Below are 15347 nucleotides of genomic sequence, written 5' to 3'. Positions count from 1 at the left end.
TTTGCTGTCTGTGTATTTTAAAGTGGTGATAATCCATACTAATTCACAGGGGACTGTGGACTTAATTGCCATTTGCTCCTTCACTTTAGACCAAATTGTATTATTGTAACCATTGGGAGCTAGAGGACAGAGGTATGGAGTAGCTGAATATTCATGAGGCATTTTGTTGCGGATGTACCTGCCAACAGAATATTAAGTAGAACATTTGCTAAGGTACCAAATTCTGCTTGTGATTTGGGTATATCACCTCATATTAAATCTTTGCATTTTTCTAGACCACATTTCACATCTGATTTTTCTTTCAATCACGACCTCTGGAAATATAATTCAGAGTGTGTTAATTAGATTTGTGAGAGATATTGGTGACCAGAAACCATCCCAGACACATCTGCCTATGGGGTAGAAGAAATACAAAATGAGCATCTTTAAGATGATGAGGGAAAAAAAAAATTGTTTTCAAAATGGTGTCTGTATTCAGTTTCCAGGCAAGGACACAAAAAAATGAATCCTGCAATAGAGAGAGAGATAGGCTAGAAGTTTCCATCTCTGAATCCATAGACGAATGTCACCCTGTGCAGGAGAATACAAATAAGGAGGTTTGAACGAACTTCAAACAGCCCTTGCTTATCATTCATGATGAAAAATGAGTATCACACAGAGAATTGATGTACAGGGGCAAAACCAAATCACCTTTTAGCTAGAAGAGCCCATCAGAGCATCCTATCAGAACTGATAATTGAACAGAAGGCTTAATAGTGGGCCAGACAAATGTCTTAGATAGTACGTAAACTATAAAATCAATCACTGCATATTTTAAGAATGGTTAGTTCATAAAGTAATTCAAAACAGCTAGAGCATTAGGTTAATTAATGGGCTTCCCTGGTGGCTCAAACAGGAAAGAATCTGCCTGCAATGCAGGAGTTTCGGGTTCGATCCCCCAGTCAGGAAGATCCTCTGGAGAAGGAAATGGCTACATACTCCAGTATTCTTGCTGGAGAACTCCATGGATTAATTTAATAAATCTTAGCAAATCAACAGCTTCATGCACACAACGACCTTATGCTTTGATACAGGGTAGATTTTGCAGAACTGACTCAATTCATGTTACTTTATTCTTTTTCAAGAAACGATTTCTCAAATGCATTAACTGAGTGATTTAATCTACATACCTTTAGGAAGACTCTTCACTTTCATACATTCCCAAGTCAGAACAAATCTTTGTTGGATCATGTGTCTGAGCTGAGAATAGGCAATTATGCTCAACATACCTAGAGAGGAATTTTAGTTTGTGATCAGTACCTAACTGTCACTTCAAGAAATTTTGGTCATCCTCCATTCCTTTTAAAAATACATTAGACTTTTGTCACATCTAAAGCCTGGAAACAACTTAAAAGTCCTTCAAAGGGAGCTCATTGAATAAATTATACCATAGCTCTATTCTATATAATCAGAAAGCCCTATATTTTCTGATATTGAAATATCTCCAAAATATACTATAAAATGTAAAAAAATACAGAGGACTATGCTTATGGTCATGATCTCAAATGTGAAAGAGAAAAATGAAGAATATTTACACTGAACCACAGTTTTAAATTGTTTCTGCAAGGATATATAAAAAAATTAATCATTACTTTAGTGGGGAAGCACTTGGGCTAAGGGATTGAAGTGGAAGGAGACTTTCACTTTATATCTTTATGCATTGTTTAAATTTTAGCCATGCATGTCATTACTTTTAATTTAAAAACTGAATCAATTTTAATGAATAGTTAAATTAATAAAATAACTAGCAAAAATGGTAAATCAATTTAAACTATAAAAGCTTATATTCTTTTGTCTTGAAATTGTACTTTTAATCATGTGTCCTATGAAATTACAAGCCCATGTATACCAAGATGTGTGTACAAGAAAATTCACTGTAGCATTATTTGTAACTTCAGAGTTGGAACCAATTTAAATGCCCATTGATGGTGAGTTAGTCAAATAAATTATAGTACACCTATACAATGGAATATGAAACCCCAAAATGAATGAGGTGGGTATATTACTAAACATCTAATGTGTCCATCATATTAAGCTAAAACAAATCAAATTGTAAAACTATGTGTACATATGTGTATATTACTTTTGTTTTTTAAACTATACACATACATTACACCTGTGCATACATACACACATTATAAATCCACAGGAAAAATATTCTAAAAGAAAAATGACACCTCTGTGGAGAGGATGTAAGGTAGGTTTTACTGCATACTTCATGTACGTCTGTATTATTTGAGTTTATTTTATTCACAACAATATGGATTGCATTTATAATATTTTTAAATAAAGAGACGCTTTAAAACTACTCTAAAATGAAATTACTAATGATTAGCACCTTTGCCTTGATTCTTATTAAATAATAAACACCTTTATTAAAATAAACCCCTTGTTTATTTCTGAGATATCTACAACTACAATGAATACTTGTTTATTAAACTCAGGTAGTGTTCATGGTTTTCAGCAAACATTCCCCCAAAGCCTTGTTCTCATGAATATATAAATATATACATATATAATTTATGAGTAAATAGATTTATTGAGAATTATAACCTAGTAATGTGCTCATTACAATTTATTTTTGAAAGGTCATAATCTTTCTATGGAACATAAATAACAATTTATTAGGCAAAAGCTGAAGCTAGACATGTAGTAACCACTCCTATTTATTCAGATAATTGCCCTCTTTTTCCCAGATGTCAGACGGCAGCATGGAGGTAGAAGAAATTCTGTGGTGTTATAGTTCCTTCAGTGGGGAGCAGGCAGTGATCATAGCTGATAACCAGGTGGATTAGCAGCAGCAGCAATTCGCTTCAAAGGAAGCCTCTAAGACAGTGTCTCAGAACATTTTGGGGGGCCACAGACTCCTTTGAGGTAGTCCTGCAAGCCATGGAGGGTGAAAAGAATGGCTTTGCAACAGGACAGATCTTTGTTCAAATCCCTAGTCCGCTACTTATTTGATGGGCGACCTTCAGCAATTTATTTAAACTCTCAGAGCCTCTCTTTCCTCATCCATAAAGTGCCTGGCACACAGCAAGGACTCAGTAAAAGGCAGCAATTATGTTATTTTAGAATATGATGAAAACTACAGACTGTCCTCGGGGGGAAAAAATTCACCTTACATTTTTAGCATGGTGCATACCATCTCAAGGGCTTTGCTCACCCGTCAAGCCATTCTGCACCTCAGGTTAGAAACCCCTGGTCTAAGGTTTGAAAAGAACATTTGAAGACACGAGAATAATAAAAATAACATTTTCTACTCCTTCTACTAACTGTTATTTTAGGTTGTGTTTTCTTTTGCTTGTTCATTGTATTGGATTATTTGTATATTATGTCCACTAGGACTTAATGAGAACAAGAGGATAGATTGTACATTAAAAAGTGTACAAAAGAGAAAAAACAAATGAGGGCCGTCTAACACTTTAACACTTCAGTTAGATTTAGTCATTTACCAGCAAAGTGTAGGAAAGACCATTGTCATTCACTGGCCAGATTAGGCTTTCAAAGACCACCACTAAGTATATGGATTTAATAAAGCCATATTTCTGGTTCCTTCCATCAAAGATAAAGTTACTTGAAACTGCTTTGAGTGAGCTGTTCAGGCTTAACCTGCTAGTCCCTAGCTCAGTTTTTGTATGGAGCCAGCTTGGACTTTTCGCTTTCATTTTCAAGCCCTCACAACAGAGAAAAACCAAATGCCTTCAGGTAGTAGCTCAAAGAAATAGCTCTCCTGTTCCTTTGCATTAGTCTGAGCTCAAAGAAATACAGAAAGCTTCCAGAATGTGCCTCTGCCATTAACTCAAACAGCATCCAGACCATTGGTGAAAATCTATCTCCAGAGTCAGTAAGAGCCCTATTAGGCATGGATATAGCCCCTAATCCCTCTCTACCCCCTCCCAAATCCATAAGAACAGTAAATAATATTCCTTTAAGAATAAATAAACATTTCAGGAAATGAGAAAAAATTCTGTCTGGATGCTGTTATCAATGACTTCACCCACGCTTTGGCTGCTGCTGACAATGATGGAGAAGATTGGATCTGAGAAGTGGGGTCATCCAGAGAAAAACAATCTTGAATTTCCTCCTTAAAAATGGAAAGAAATACATGTGTAATTCCAAAAACCCAATTTTCTTACAAGAGTTTCATTTTAAATGGTTCTCCCACATCACTATTGCTTTCATAAGAAAAATTAATTGGTATACCAATACTATTTCCCACTAAAAGGGACTGGGGTTCTTTGGTAAAATGGCTGAGTCTTGGGCTGAGTGGGAAAAGTACAAGATGAGCCTGTAACACTAGTATTGTGCTAGAAACTAAGGAAGTACTTAAAAAATAATGGGAATATGTCAAAAGGACACAAGAGCCAGATTGAAGGACTCCCACTGGCCAAATCTGGGCCAATCTGACCATGAAAATAAATGATAGCAACAGATTGTAATCTATTGAATTAACTAAGAGTCCATGAGTCCATGCTGATTTAAACATATAAACAATCAGAGGAATAAATAAGTAAATGTGGAAGAAGAAGACACTCTTCCTCAAATAGAATACTAACTAATAAATATGGGAAAATGATGGAGTTCTAAAAATCATCATTTTGTAGTCATTATAATAATAAGTGATTGAGGCATGAATCATCAATAGATATAAAACTACTGGGTGAAAGTTTAATAAGAACACGATATTGACATAGTTTCCAAATATCTCCCAGGAAATTACTTAATTACAAAGGAAAAAAATAGTAACTTTGCAGTGGAGAAATCTAACAGTCATTATCAGAATCAATTGATCAAAGTTACCATCAGCAGTAATGAGACCAACTGGCATCATGAAAGGCAGGGAAAGACAAAGGATCTGTTCCAGATAGAATCTATAAAGACTCATAACTAAATCAAATGCATGATCTGAGTTGGATCCTGGACCAAGTAAAACAAGAGAAGTTATTAGGACAATTGAATAAATTTGAATATGGACTATGAATTAGATATTAGTATTATATCAATGTAAAACTTCCTGATTTCGACCACTGTATTGTGGTTATGTAAGAAAATTTCCTTATTCTCAGGGAATTACACACTGAGATATTAAGGGATTGAAATGAAGTCTCATATCTGTAACTTAATCTCAAATTATTAAGAAATAATTTGTGTGTATGTCTGTGTGGGTGTGGGTGTGAGAGTGTGTGTATGGAGTGGGGGAAAATAAGGAGAGCGAGAGGGAGAAAGATAAAACATATGAGGAAATTGGAACAGTCAGTGAAGCTGGGTAGATAATATATAGATATTTTTTGTCCTATTCTTGAGATTTTTCTGTAAGTTTGAATTCATATCAAAATACAAGACAGAAAATAATATTTGCTCTAAGTTAAAAGAAAAATGACAAAACTGTGGCAACCTTAGGCCCCTCTGAGGAAGACAGAACTTGAGCCTAGGAGTGGGTTGTTTAGAGTTGCTAAGAAAGACAATTCATCAGTTACTCACAGCAGCGCAATTTCACATCAACAGTTGGAATGATCTTGTTGACGAGCCAAACATCTTTTTCCCAATTAAACACATTTCCTCTCAGACACTTTATAAACTCTTCATTTCCCAGGATGTGGTCCCAGAGTTGAAAGTAGTACAAGCTGCTGGTGAACCTAGGAACCAGGCCTTGAACCTGGTCATTGCCTTTCTTGAGAAAATGTCCTAGAACCAGAGTCCCATTAGGCACTAGGTTCTGTGGTTGATCCATAATTACCAGTATCCTTTATTCAGGAATAGCTCTAATCTGCCCTTTCACACCATTCCATACCAACCATACTGTGTGCCACTGAAATGGAATCAGGTGGTAACGGATGTGAAAGGTCTTGCCAAAGTTGTACACAATTAGTTGCTGATAATCTCCCGAGAGTTCAAGTTCTATGTCTTCTCTGCCCAGGAAAGTGTTATTAGTAATGTAGGAGAAAGCCATCCAATCACTTGATTTGACACTCACAAATCACAGATCAAGGCCTACTGTGAATTGACTTAGTCCAGGAGTATTGTTGGTCAGGCTTTGCCATATGTGTCAGCTTTGCCATAAAAATCCAGCCTTTTTCCTTTTAGTGAGAGTGCATCTGCCCACATTTGGGGGAAGGGAAAAGAGAAAACAAATGAAATTTCAGTAACAAAAAAAAATCAATTTTAACATTTAACATTTAACAATCTATTTTAACATTTTAACATCTTGTACAAATCCAGATTGTACAAGACTATTATGAGTCAATACTGGTGAGCATAAGCCAAAAGAGTAGATATTAAAAAAAAAAAAGATCACCTCTATTTGACATGTGACTTTATTTTGGCAGAAGAGCTTCTTCCTAATTATATTTAGCCTGGGATAGTATGAAAAGTTAGATTAGTGTTCCCAGAGGCCACAGCACACACCAACTGAACAATCTGGGGGAGGGGGCATTTAGAAGTGTGTGGCTAGTGGTGGGGAGAGGCCAGGAAAAGGCAGCTTGGAATTAAAATTTGCTGCACATCATACTCATACAATCAAAAGATGACCATTTCCATCTACTTAACTGCCTTATTATATTCACATTGCAACAGCAATTTATTTCTCCAATGCCTTTTGCTGATCCAAATTACCTGATTTATTCTGCCTCTGGAGATGGCTTCTCACTGAGGCACTGACAGGGGCCTGAAGGAAGGACAACACTGGAGCTGCAGGGCTTCTGTTTGCATTAAGGAGGGGTGCAGTGGCACTGCCCGGAGTGCAACCTGATTCCCTCCTACCATTTCCTCACTAAGAGGGCTGCAGCAGCTTTAAGAGGCTCAAGATGGCCATGGACCTGGTTACCACTGACTCTGGAGTCAGACGACCTGGGTTGGAATCCCAGCTCTGACACTCTTCAGGTAGGTCACTTTGAGCAAGTAACCTAACCTCCCAATGCGTCAATGTTTGCTTCAGTAAAATGAGAATTTAGGGCCACAAAGTTGCGTGAATGCACAACCCAGGGTCAGCACCAAATAAGTCTCCTACCTATCAGCCTTAAAAGATTGATTGAGGATTATGTGAGATGATGTGTGTTCTTAAACATTACTGAAGGACATGTGCATTGGTCCAGTCTTTTGGCAGGCAATTTGGCAGAATCTATGAAGGACAGAATAAAGGACAGAAATGGTATGCACCTAACACAAGCAGAAGCTATTAAGAAAAGGTGGCAAGAATACTCAGAACTATACAAAAAAGTCTTCATGACCCAGATAATTACAATGGTGTGATCACTCACCTAGAGCCAGACATCCTGGAATATGAAGTCAAGTGGGCCTTAAGAAGCATCACTATGAACAAAGCTAGTGGAGGTGGTGGAATTCCAGTTGAGCTATTTCAAATCCTAAAAGATGATGCCGTGAAAGTGCTGCACTCAATATGCCAGCAAATCTGGAAAACTCAGCAGTGGCCACAGGGCTGGAAAAGGTCAGTTTTCATTTCAATCCCAAAGAAAAGCAATGCCAAAGAATGCATGCTTGCACTCACCTCACATGCTAGCAAAATAATGCTCAAAATTTTCCAAGACAGGCTTCAACAGTACTTAAACTGTGAACTTCCAGATGTTCAAGCTGGTTTTTGAACAGGCAGAGGAACCAGAGATCAACTTGCTAACATCCGCTGGATCATCAAAAAAGCAAGAGAGTTCCACAAAAACTTTTGCTTTATTGACTATGCCAAAGCCTTTGACTACATGGATCACAACAAACTGTGAAAAGTTCTTCAAGAGATGGGAATACCAGACCACCTGACCTGCCTCTTGAGAAATCTGTATACATGTCAAGAAGGAACGTTAGAACTGAACATGGAACAACAGACTGGTTCGGGAAAGGAGTACGTCAAGGCTGTATATTGTCACTCTGCCTATTTAACGTCTATGCAGAGTACATCATGAGAAATGCTGGGCTAGATGAAGCACAAGCTGGAATCAAGATTGCTAGGAGAAATATCAATAACCTCAGATATGCAGATGACACCACCCTTATAGCAGAAAGTGAAGAAGAACTAAAGAGCCTCTTGATGAAAGTGAAAGAGGAGAGTGAAAGAGTTGGTTTAAAACTCAACATGATCTGAGAAAACTAAGATCATGGCATCCAGTCCTATCACTTCATGGCAAAGAGATGGGGAAACAATGGAAACAGTGACAGATTTTATTTTGGGTGGCTCCAAAATCATTGCAGATGGTTACCACAGCCATGAAATTAAAAGACATTTGCTCCTTGGAAGAAAAGCTATGACCAGTCTAGACAGCATATTAAAAAGCAGAAACATTACTTTGCCGACAAAGGTCTGTCTAGTCAAAGCTATGGTTTTTCCAGTAGTCATGTATGGATGTGAGAGTTGGACCATAAAGAAACCTGAATGCCAAAGAACTGATGCTTTTGAACTGTAGTGTTGGAGAAGACTCTTAAGAATCCCTTGGACTGTAAGGAGATCCAACCAGTCCATCCTAAAGGAAATCAGTCCTGAATATTCATTGGAAAGACTGATGCTAATGCTGAAACTCCAATACCTTGGCCATGTAATGGAAAGAACTGACTCATTTGAAAAGACCCTGATGCTGGGAAAGATTGAAGGCAGGAGGAGAAGGGGATGACAGAGGATGAGACTGTTGGATGGCATCACCGACTCAAAGGACATGAGTTTGAGTAAACTCCAGGAGTTGGTGATGGACAGGGAAACCTGTCATGCTGCAGTCCATGGGGTCGCAAAGAGTTGGACGTGACTGAGAGACTGAACTGAACAAGGATATTTATTGCAGCATTGTTTGTAATTGAGAAAAAATAGGAAAATCTCTATGTCTATCAAGAAGTGACTAGTTAATTGTTATCTGTATACAATGGAATCATAAAACATAGTAGATGTATAGAGTTGTGGAGAGATTTCCAAAGTTTACTATTATGTGAAATGGGAGTTACATAAATGGCAGAAAGTATTATCTATGTGCCAGATCCTATTTCAAAAATAAGAGAAAAATGTGTGTACTGGCAAATATTAGAAAAAATCTGAAAGAATATATACCAAACAGGTAAGAATGCGTATCTTTAGGTTTGAGGGTTTAGGGGGATTTTTACTTTCTATGTTATTTATTTCAGTAATGTTTACAGTCTTTATAAATAAGGCATTATATTTCTAATCAGAAAAAAGGTAGATGTGTGGATAAATGATAGATAGATAGAAACCACTTGTGGCCGTACTTGGGGTTCTGCAGATAGAGGTAACCTCTGCTTGTGTGTGTGTTAGTCGCTCAGTCATGTCCAACTCTTTGCATCCCCATGGACTGTATCCTGCCAGGCTCCTCTGTCCATGGAATTCTCCAGCCAACAATACTGGAGTGGGTTGCCATTTCCTTTTCCAGGGGATCTTCCCAACCCAGGGATCGAAGCTGGGTCTCCTGCATTGCAAGCAGAATCTTTACCATCTGGGCTACTTTGAGCAGAAGTGTGGTGTAGTGAAATCCATAAAGGCCAGATTCAGGCCCCAGTTTTAACCCTTCCCTAGCTGCATGAGCATGGGAAATGAATGCAGGTAAAAGCATTTAAATATTTTAAAATTTTTTATTTAAGTATAGTTGATTTACAATGTTGTTTAGGCTCAGGTGCTCAGCAAAGGGATTCAGATATATATATACCAGTGAACCAATGAAGTTGCTCAGTCATGTCCACCTCTTTGTGATCCCATGGACTGTAGCCTACCAGGCTCCTCCATCCATGGAATTTTCCAAGCAAGAGTACTGGAGTGGGTTGTCATTTCCTTCTCCAGGGGGTCTTCCTGACCCAGGGATCGAACCCAGGTCTCCCACATTGCAGGCAGATCCTTTACCATCTGAGCTACCAGGGAAGCCCATGTATACACACACACATTCTTTTCCAGATTTTTTTCCATTATAGGTTATTATAAGATATTGAATATAATTCCCTGTGATGTATGGCTATCTATGCTGTATATAATAAAGTGTGTATAGTAGTGTGTACATGTTAATCCTAAATTCCTAATTTATCCCTCTCCCATGTGAAAGTTTTTAAGACAGTATCTGGCACATAGTAGCACTATATGAATGTTAAATAAACTAACATCACTTCTCTATGCCTCATTCCTCCATGGTAAAACAGGAGGAATAATGACCTACCTCGCAGGGATGTTATGAAAGTAGATTCAATAAGTAACAAATTCAGGCAATAACTAATGCTTCGGTCACATATGTGAGAAAGTTGATAAACTGTAAAGCCCCATATAAATGTCAGCTGCCCTGTTTGCCACTGTCATTATCAGAGGTCTCTTCTCCCACCAGCTCTTTCGCGCCCTCACACATGCAAGCACATCCACACTGAGCCCTTTCTGCAGCCTCCAGGCCCCAAGCAGGGCTCCAAGGAGGCTGGGCTGCGATGAGGTGGGACAGGAGCTTTGTCCTTCTGTTTGGCCAGCCAACCAGCGCTCTCTGCTGGGCCTCTCCAGGGCCTGCTTCAAAGCCACTTGTGTTTTTGCATATGATTAAACTATCCACTGCAGATGTCTGCTTGGATGCTGCCATCTGTTCCCTGGCAATTTTCAAGTTCAAATTGCATGATTGCTCCCCTGAAGTGTATTCTCTCTTGATTTGGCTCCTCTGTGTCTCTTTGCCTCTACCCTCTGTTTCCTTTTATTTTAAATTACATTTATTGTTTCTCCCCTTTTAGAATAAGAAGTGTTTTTTTCCATTATAAAAGTGATACTGTACATGTTTTTTAAAAGAAAAAAATGGAAAGTATTAGAAAGTAAAAAGAACAAAGTCAGCCAGAGCCCCACCACCCAGAGACAACCATTGTAAACATTTTACAATATTTGCTTTGTTCCATACATGGGTTTTGCTTGTTTCTATGTTACTGAGAACATATTGTGTGAAAAATGTGGTGCCCTGCTTTCCTCACTTAACATTATGACATATGTGTGCTCCGTGTTAGGAAAACCCTATCGTAAACCTCATTTCAATGACAAAGTTACAGCCACCAGGAGTGCCAGGCACTGTTGTATTTGTATTGATAAAACACGTATATCATAAAATTCACCATTTTACTCATTTTAAAGTGTACAATTCAGTGACATTTAATACATTCACAATGGTGTACAAACATCTCCAATATCTATTTCCAGAACATTTTCGTCACTCCCAAAGGGAACCCTGTACCAATTAAGCGGTCACTCTCCTCAGCTTGGCCCCTGCTGCTGCTGCTGCTAAGTTGCTTCAGTCGTGTCCGACTCTGTGTGACCCCATAGACGGCAGCCCACCAGGCTCCCCCATCCCTGGGATTCTCTAGGCAAGAATACTGGAGTGGGTTGCCATTTCCTTCTCCAATGCATGAAAGTGAAAAGTGAAAGTGAAGTCACTCAGTCGTGTCCGACTCTTCCCAACCCCATGGACTGCAGCCTACCAGGCTCCTCCGTCCATGGGATTTTCCAGGCAAGAGTACTGGAGAGGGGTGCCAACCTCTAATCTGCTTTTTGTCGCTGTGGATTTGCTTATTCTCGAAATTTCCTACAAATGAAATCATACAATGTGCCTCTTTGTGTCTGGCTTATTCCACTCGGCATAATGTCTTAACGGTTCCTCCGTGTCATAGCATGTGTCAGTACTTCACTCTTTTACATGGCTGAATAATATTCCATTGCACAGATATACCACGTTTCAAAAATTAATTAATCTATTAATGGATATTTGGATTGTTTCTACCTTTTGGCTATTATGAATAGTGCTGCTATGAACAGTCAGGCTACTTGTTGTGCTTGAACATGTTTTCATTGCTTTTGTGTGTATAAGGAGTGGGTCTTGGAGTAATTTTGTGTTTAACTTACTGAGTAATAGCCAAACAGTTTTCCACCAGCAATCTATGAGGGTTCCAACTTCTTTACCTCCTTGCCAACTATTGTTTCCTGGGGTTTAAGAAATATTATAGCCATCCTACAGGGTGTGAGTGGCATCTCGTTGTGAGTTTGATTTGCATTTCCCTAATGACTAATGATATTGACCATCTTTTCATGTGTCTGTTGGCTATTTACATATCTTCTTTGGCGAAAAGTCTATTAAAGTCCTTTGCCCATTTTTTAAACTAGATTGTCTTTTTGTTGTTATAAGCACTCTTAATGTATTCTGTGTACTAGAACCTTATGAAATATGTTGAAATATATGACCTGCATATATTTCCCCTTCTGTAGGCTGTTTTTTTCTTTTTCTTTTCTTTTTTGGCCATGCCATGTGGCATGCAGGATCTTAGTTCCCCAACCAGGGATAGAACTCATGTCCCCTGCAACAAAATTGCAGAGTCCTAACCACAGAACTACCAGGGGCTTCCCAGGTGGTGCTAGAGGTAAAGAATCAGCCTGCCAATGCAGGAGATGCAAGAGATGCAGCTTTGATTCCTGGGTTAGGAAGATCCCCTGAAGGACGACATGGCAACCCACTCCAGCATTCTTGCCTGGAAAAGTCCATGGATAGAGGAGCCTGAAGGGCTACAGTCCATGGGATTGCCAAACACAACTGGGCAACTGAACACAGCACAGCAACCACTGAACTGCCAGGGAAGTCCCTGTAAGCTATCTTTTAACTTTCGTGATAATGTCTTTTGATGCACTAAAGATTTTAATTTTGATGAAGTATAATTTACCTATTTTTCTTTTGTTCTTGTTCCTTTGGTGTCATTTCTAAAAATCTACTGTCAAATCTACTTCAAGATCATGATGATTTACCTCTATGCTTTCTAATAAAAATTTTATAGTTGTAGTTCTTATATTTAGCTCTTTCATCCATGTTAATTTTTGTATATGGTGTGAACTTCATTCTTTTACCTGTGTTTACATGTATTTTTATGTATACAATGGATATATGTTTATATATCCAGTTTTCCCATCACTTTTTGTTGAAGATTACTTTTCCTCATTGAATGGTCTTGGTACCCTTGAAACCATTCAATGAGGAAAAAGTAATTAATTGACCAGACATATATGGGTTTCTTTCTGGACTGTAATTCTGTTCCATTAATCCATGTCTATCCTTATGCCAATAATGTATTGTTTTGATCATTGTAGCTTTGTAGTAAGTTTTTAAATCAGGAGGTATGAGTCTTCTAATTTTGTTCTTTTTCAAGGGTTTGTTGCCTATTCAGTGTTCCTTGCAATTCCATATGAATTGTGGGATCAGTTATTCCATATTTGTAAAAAAGAGCATTGGAATTTTGATAGGGTTTGCATTGAATCTAGAGATCTCTTTGGGGTATATTGTTATCTTAATATTAAATCTATAAACATGGGAGCTTTTCTATTTATTTAGGTCTTCTTTATTTTAGCAATGTTTGTGGTTTAAGTGTAGAAATCTTTCACCTACTTAGTTAAATTTATTCCTAGGCATTTTATTCTTTTAGATAGTATTGTAAACAAAGTTGTTTTCCTAATTTTATTTCAGATGCTCATTGCTGGTGCATAGAAATACCACTAATTTGTGTATGTTGATATTGTATCCTGCAACTTTGCTGAATTTGTTTGCTAACTTAAATATCCTTTTTTTTTTTAATAACTGAGGATGTTCTTTATGTAAGATTATATTATCTGTGAATATAGTTTTACTTTTTCTTTCCAGTTTGGATGTCTTATTTCTTTTTCTTGCCCAATTGCTTTGACTAGAACTTCCAGTATAATATTGAATAGAAGTCGTGAAAATGGATATTCTAGTCTTGTTCCTCATCTAGAGGAAAAGCTTTCAGTTTTTCACCATTAAATATGATGTTCACTATGGGGTTTTCATAGATGCCCTTTACAAGTTGAGGAAGTTATGTCCTATTTCTAGTGTGTTGAATGCTTTTATCATGAAAGGGTGTTGGATTTTGTCAAATAATTTTTCTACATCAATTAATATGATCATGTGTCTTTTCCCTTCAATCTATTCATGCAGTGTATTGTATTGACACATTAATTTTTATGTATTGAACCACCTTTGCATTCCTGACATAAATTCTACTTGGTCAGGGTAGCTAATCCTCTTACTCTGCTATTGGATTTTGTCTGTTAGTATTTTGTTAAGAATTTTTGCATCTGAGACAGGGTGCTCAGAGCTGCAGCACTGGGATGACCCTGAAGGATGGGATGGGGAGGGAGGTGGGAGGGGGATTCAGGATGGGGAGCACATGTACACCCATGGCTGATTCATGTCAATGTATGGCAGAAACCACTACAATATTGTAAAGTAATTAGCCTCCAATTAAAATAAATTAATTAATTTTTAAAAAAGAATTTTTGCATCAAAATTCATATGGGATATTGATCTGTATTTTTCTTTTCTCAGGATGTCTTTATCTGTCAGCTACCATTTTTAAACTCTCTAGCAGATTGATATAACAAGACCATGCCCCAGGTCTTTCTCTGGCAGAGCCTGAGGGAAAATAATATTCTTGCCACAATAGTTACTCAGTATGTAATTTTGTTTTTTGCTAAATTCCAAAGCTGTTTGCCTGATGATGCCAAGTTTAAGCAATTTCTAAGCAGAATTGAATTCACTGAGCATTAAACAATGCCGCTTTCCCCCAGAAGGCTCCTGCTTTTTATTATCTGATTTTCAGGGCAGTAGTATAACTGGAGCCTTGGCCCTTACTGCCAGTTTCCAGTGCCCAGCATAACAGTTGGCACATAGTAGGTCCTTTATTGCTATATACTGAATATAATGGTTGTGTCCTGTATTAGGGCACTGAGTTGGAGACTAACAAGTGGGTAGATGGAGGGCTGTCCATTGTGCAAAAGTTATCAGCGATGTGAGTGAAGCATCCAGCATAGGATGACAAATTCTAAACTACAAACTGAACTTGTGCGCCCTGCCCTCTGTTTCAGAAAATCTTTGGCAAAATATCAGGAGAGAGTTCACTCTCCCTATCAGATCCCAAAAGTAACAAATACATTCATCGTAAAAGTCAGTGAGGGAATTCCTTGGCAGACCAGTGGTTAGGACTTGCCGCTGTCACTGCTATGACCCAGGTTTATTCCCTGGTCGAGGAACTAGATCTTGCAAGTAGCACAGCCAAAAATAAATAGATAATAGATAGATAGATAGACAAATTTTAAAAAATAAAATAAGTAAAAGTCAGTGAATAAAAAGTTTAGAATTCTAGGGACTTTCCTGGTGGTTCAGTGGTTGAGAATCCACACTTCCACTGCAGGAGGCATGGGTTAGATCCTGGTTTGGGGAACAAGATCCTACACGCCATGTGGCCACACACACAAAAAAATTGGAACCCTAAGAGGTAGATAATCAGAATGATTTTTTTTTAGCAAAGTC

General features: G+C 38.0%; 1 protein-coding gene across 1 annotated transcript in view; it reads right to left on the bottom strand.

Annotated features, from left to right (window-relative positions):
• ADGRG4 (adhesion G protein-coupled receptor G4) overlaps positions 1-15347 on the bottom strand; it is a 118668-nt gene that overhangs the window by 95410 nt on the left and 7911 nt on the right. The window contains 2 exon segments of the mRNA XM_052662624.1: positions 5521-6076; positions 6079-6134. Of these exon segments, the coding sequence (XP_052518584.1) occupies positions 5521-6076; positions 6079-6134 (612 nt within the window).

This window comes from Budorcas taxicolor, chromosome X, assembly GCF_023091745.1.
Source record: "Budorcas taxicolor isolate Tak-1 chromosome X, Takin1.1, whole genome shotgun sequence".
In the NCBI taxonomy this organism is placed as follows: Eukaryota; Metazoa; Chordata; class Mammalia; order Artiodactyla; family Bovidae; genus Budorcas; species Budorcas taxicolor.
Note: the sequence above shows the minus strand (reverse complement) of the source record. Positions and strands in the feature narration are given on the sequence as shown.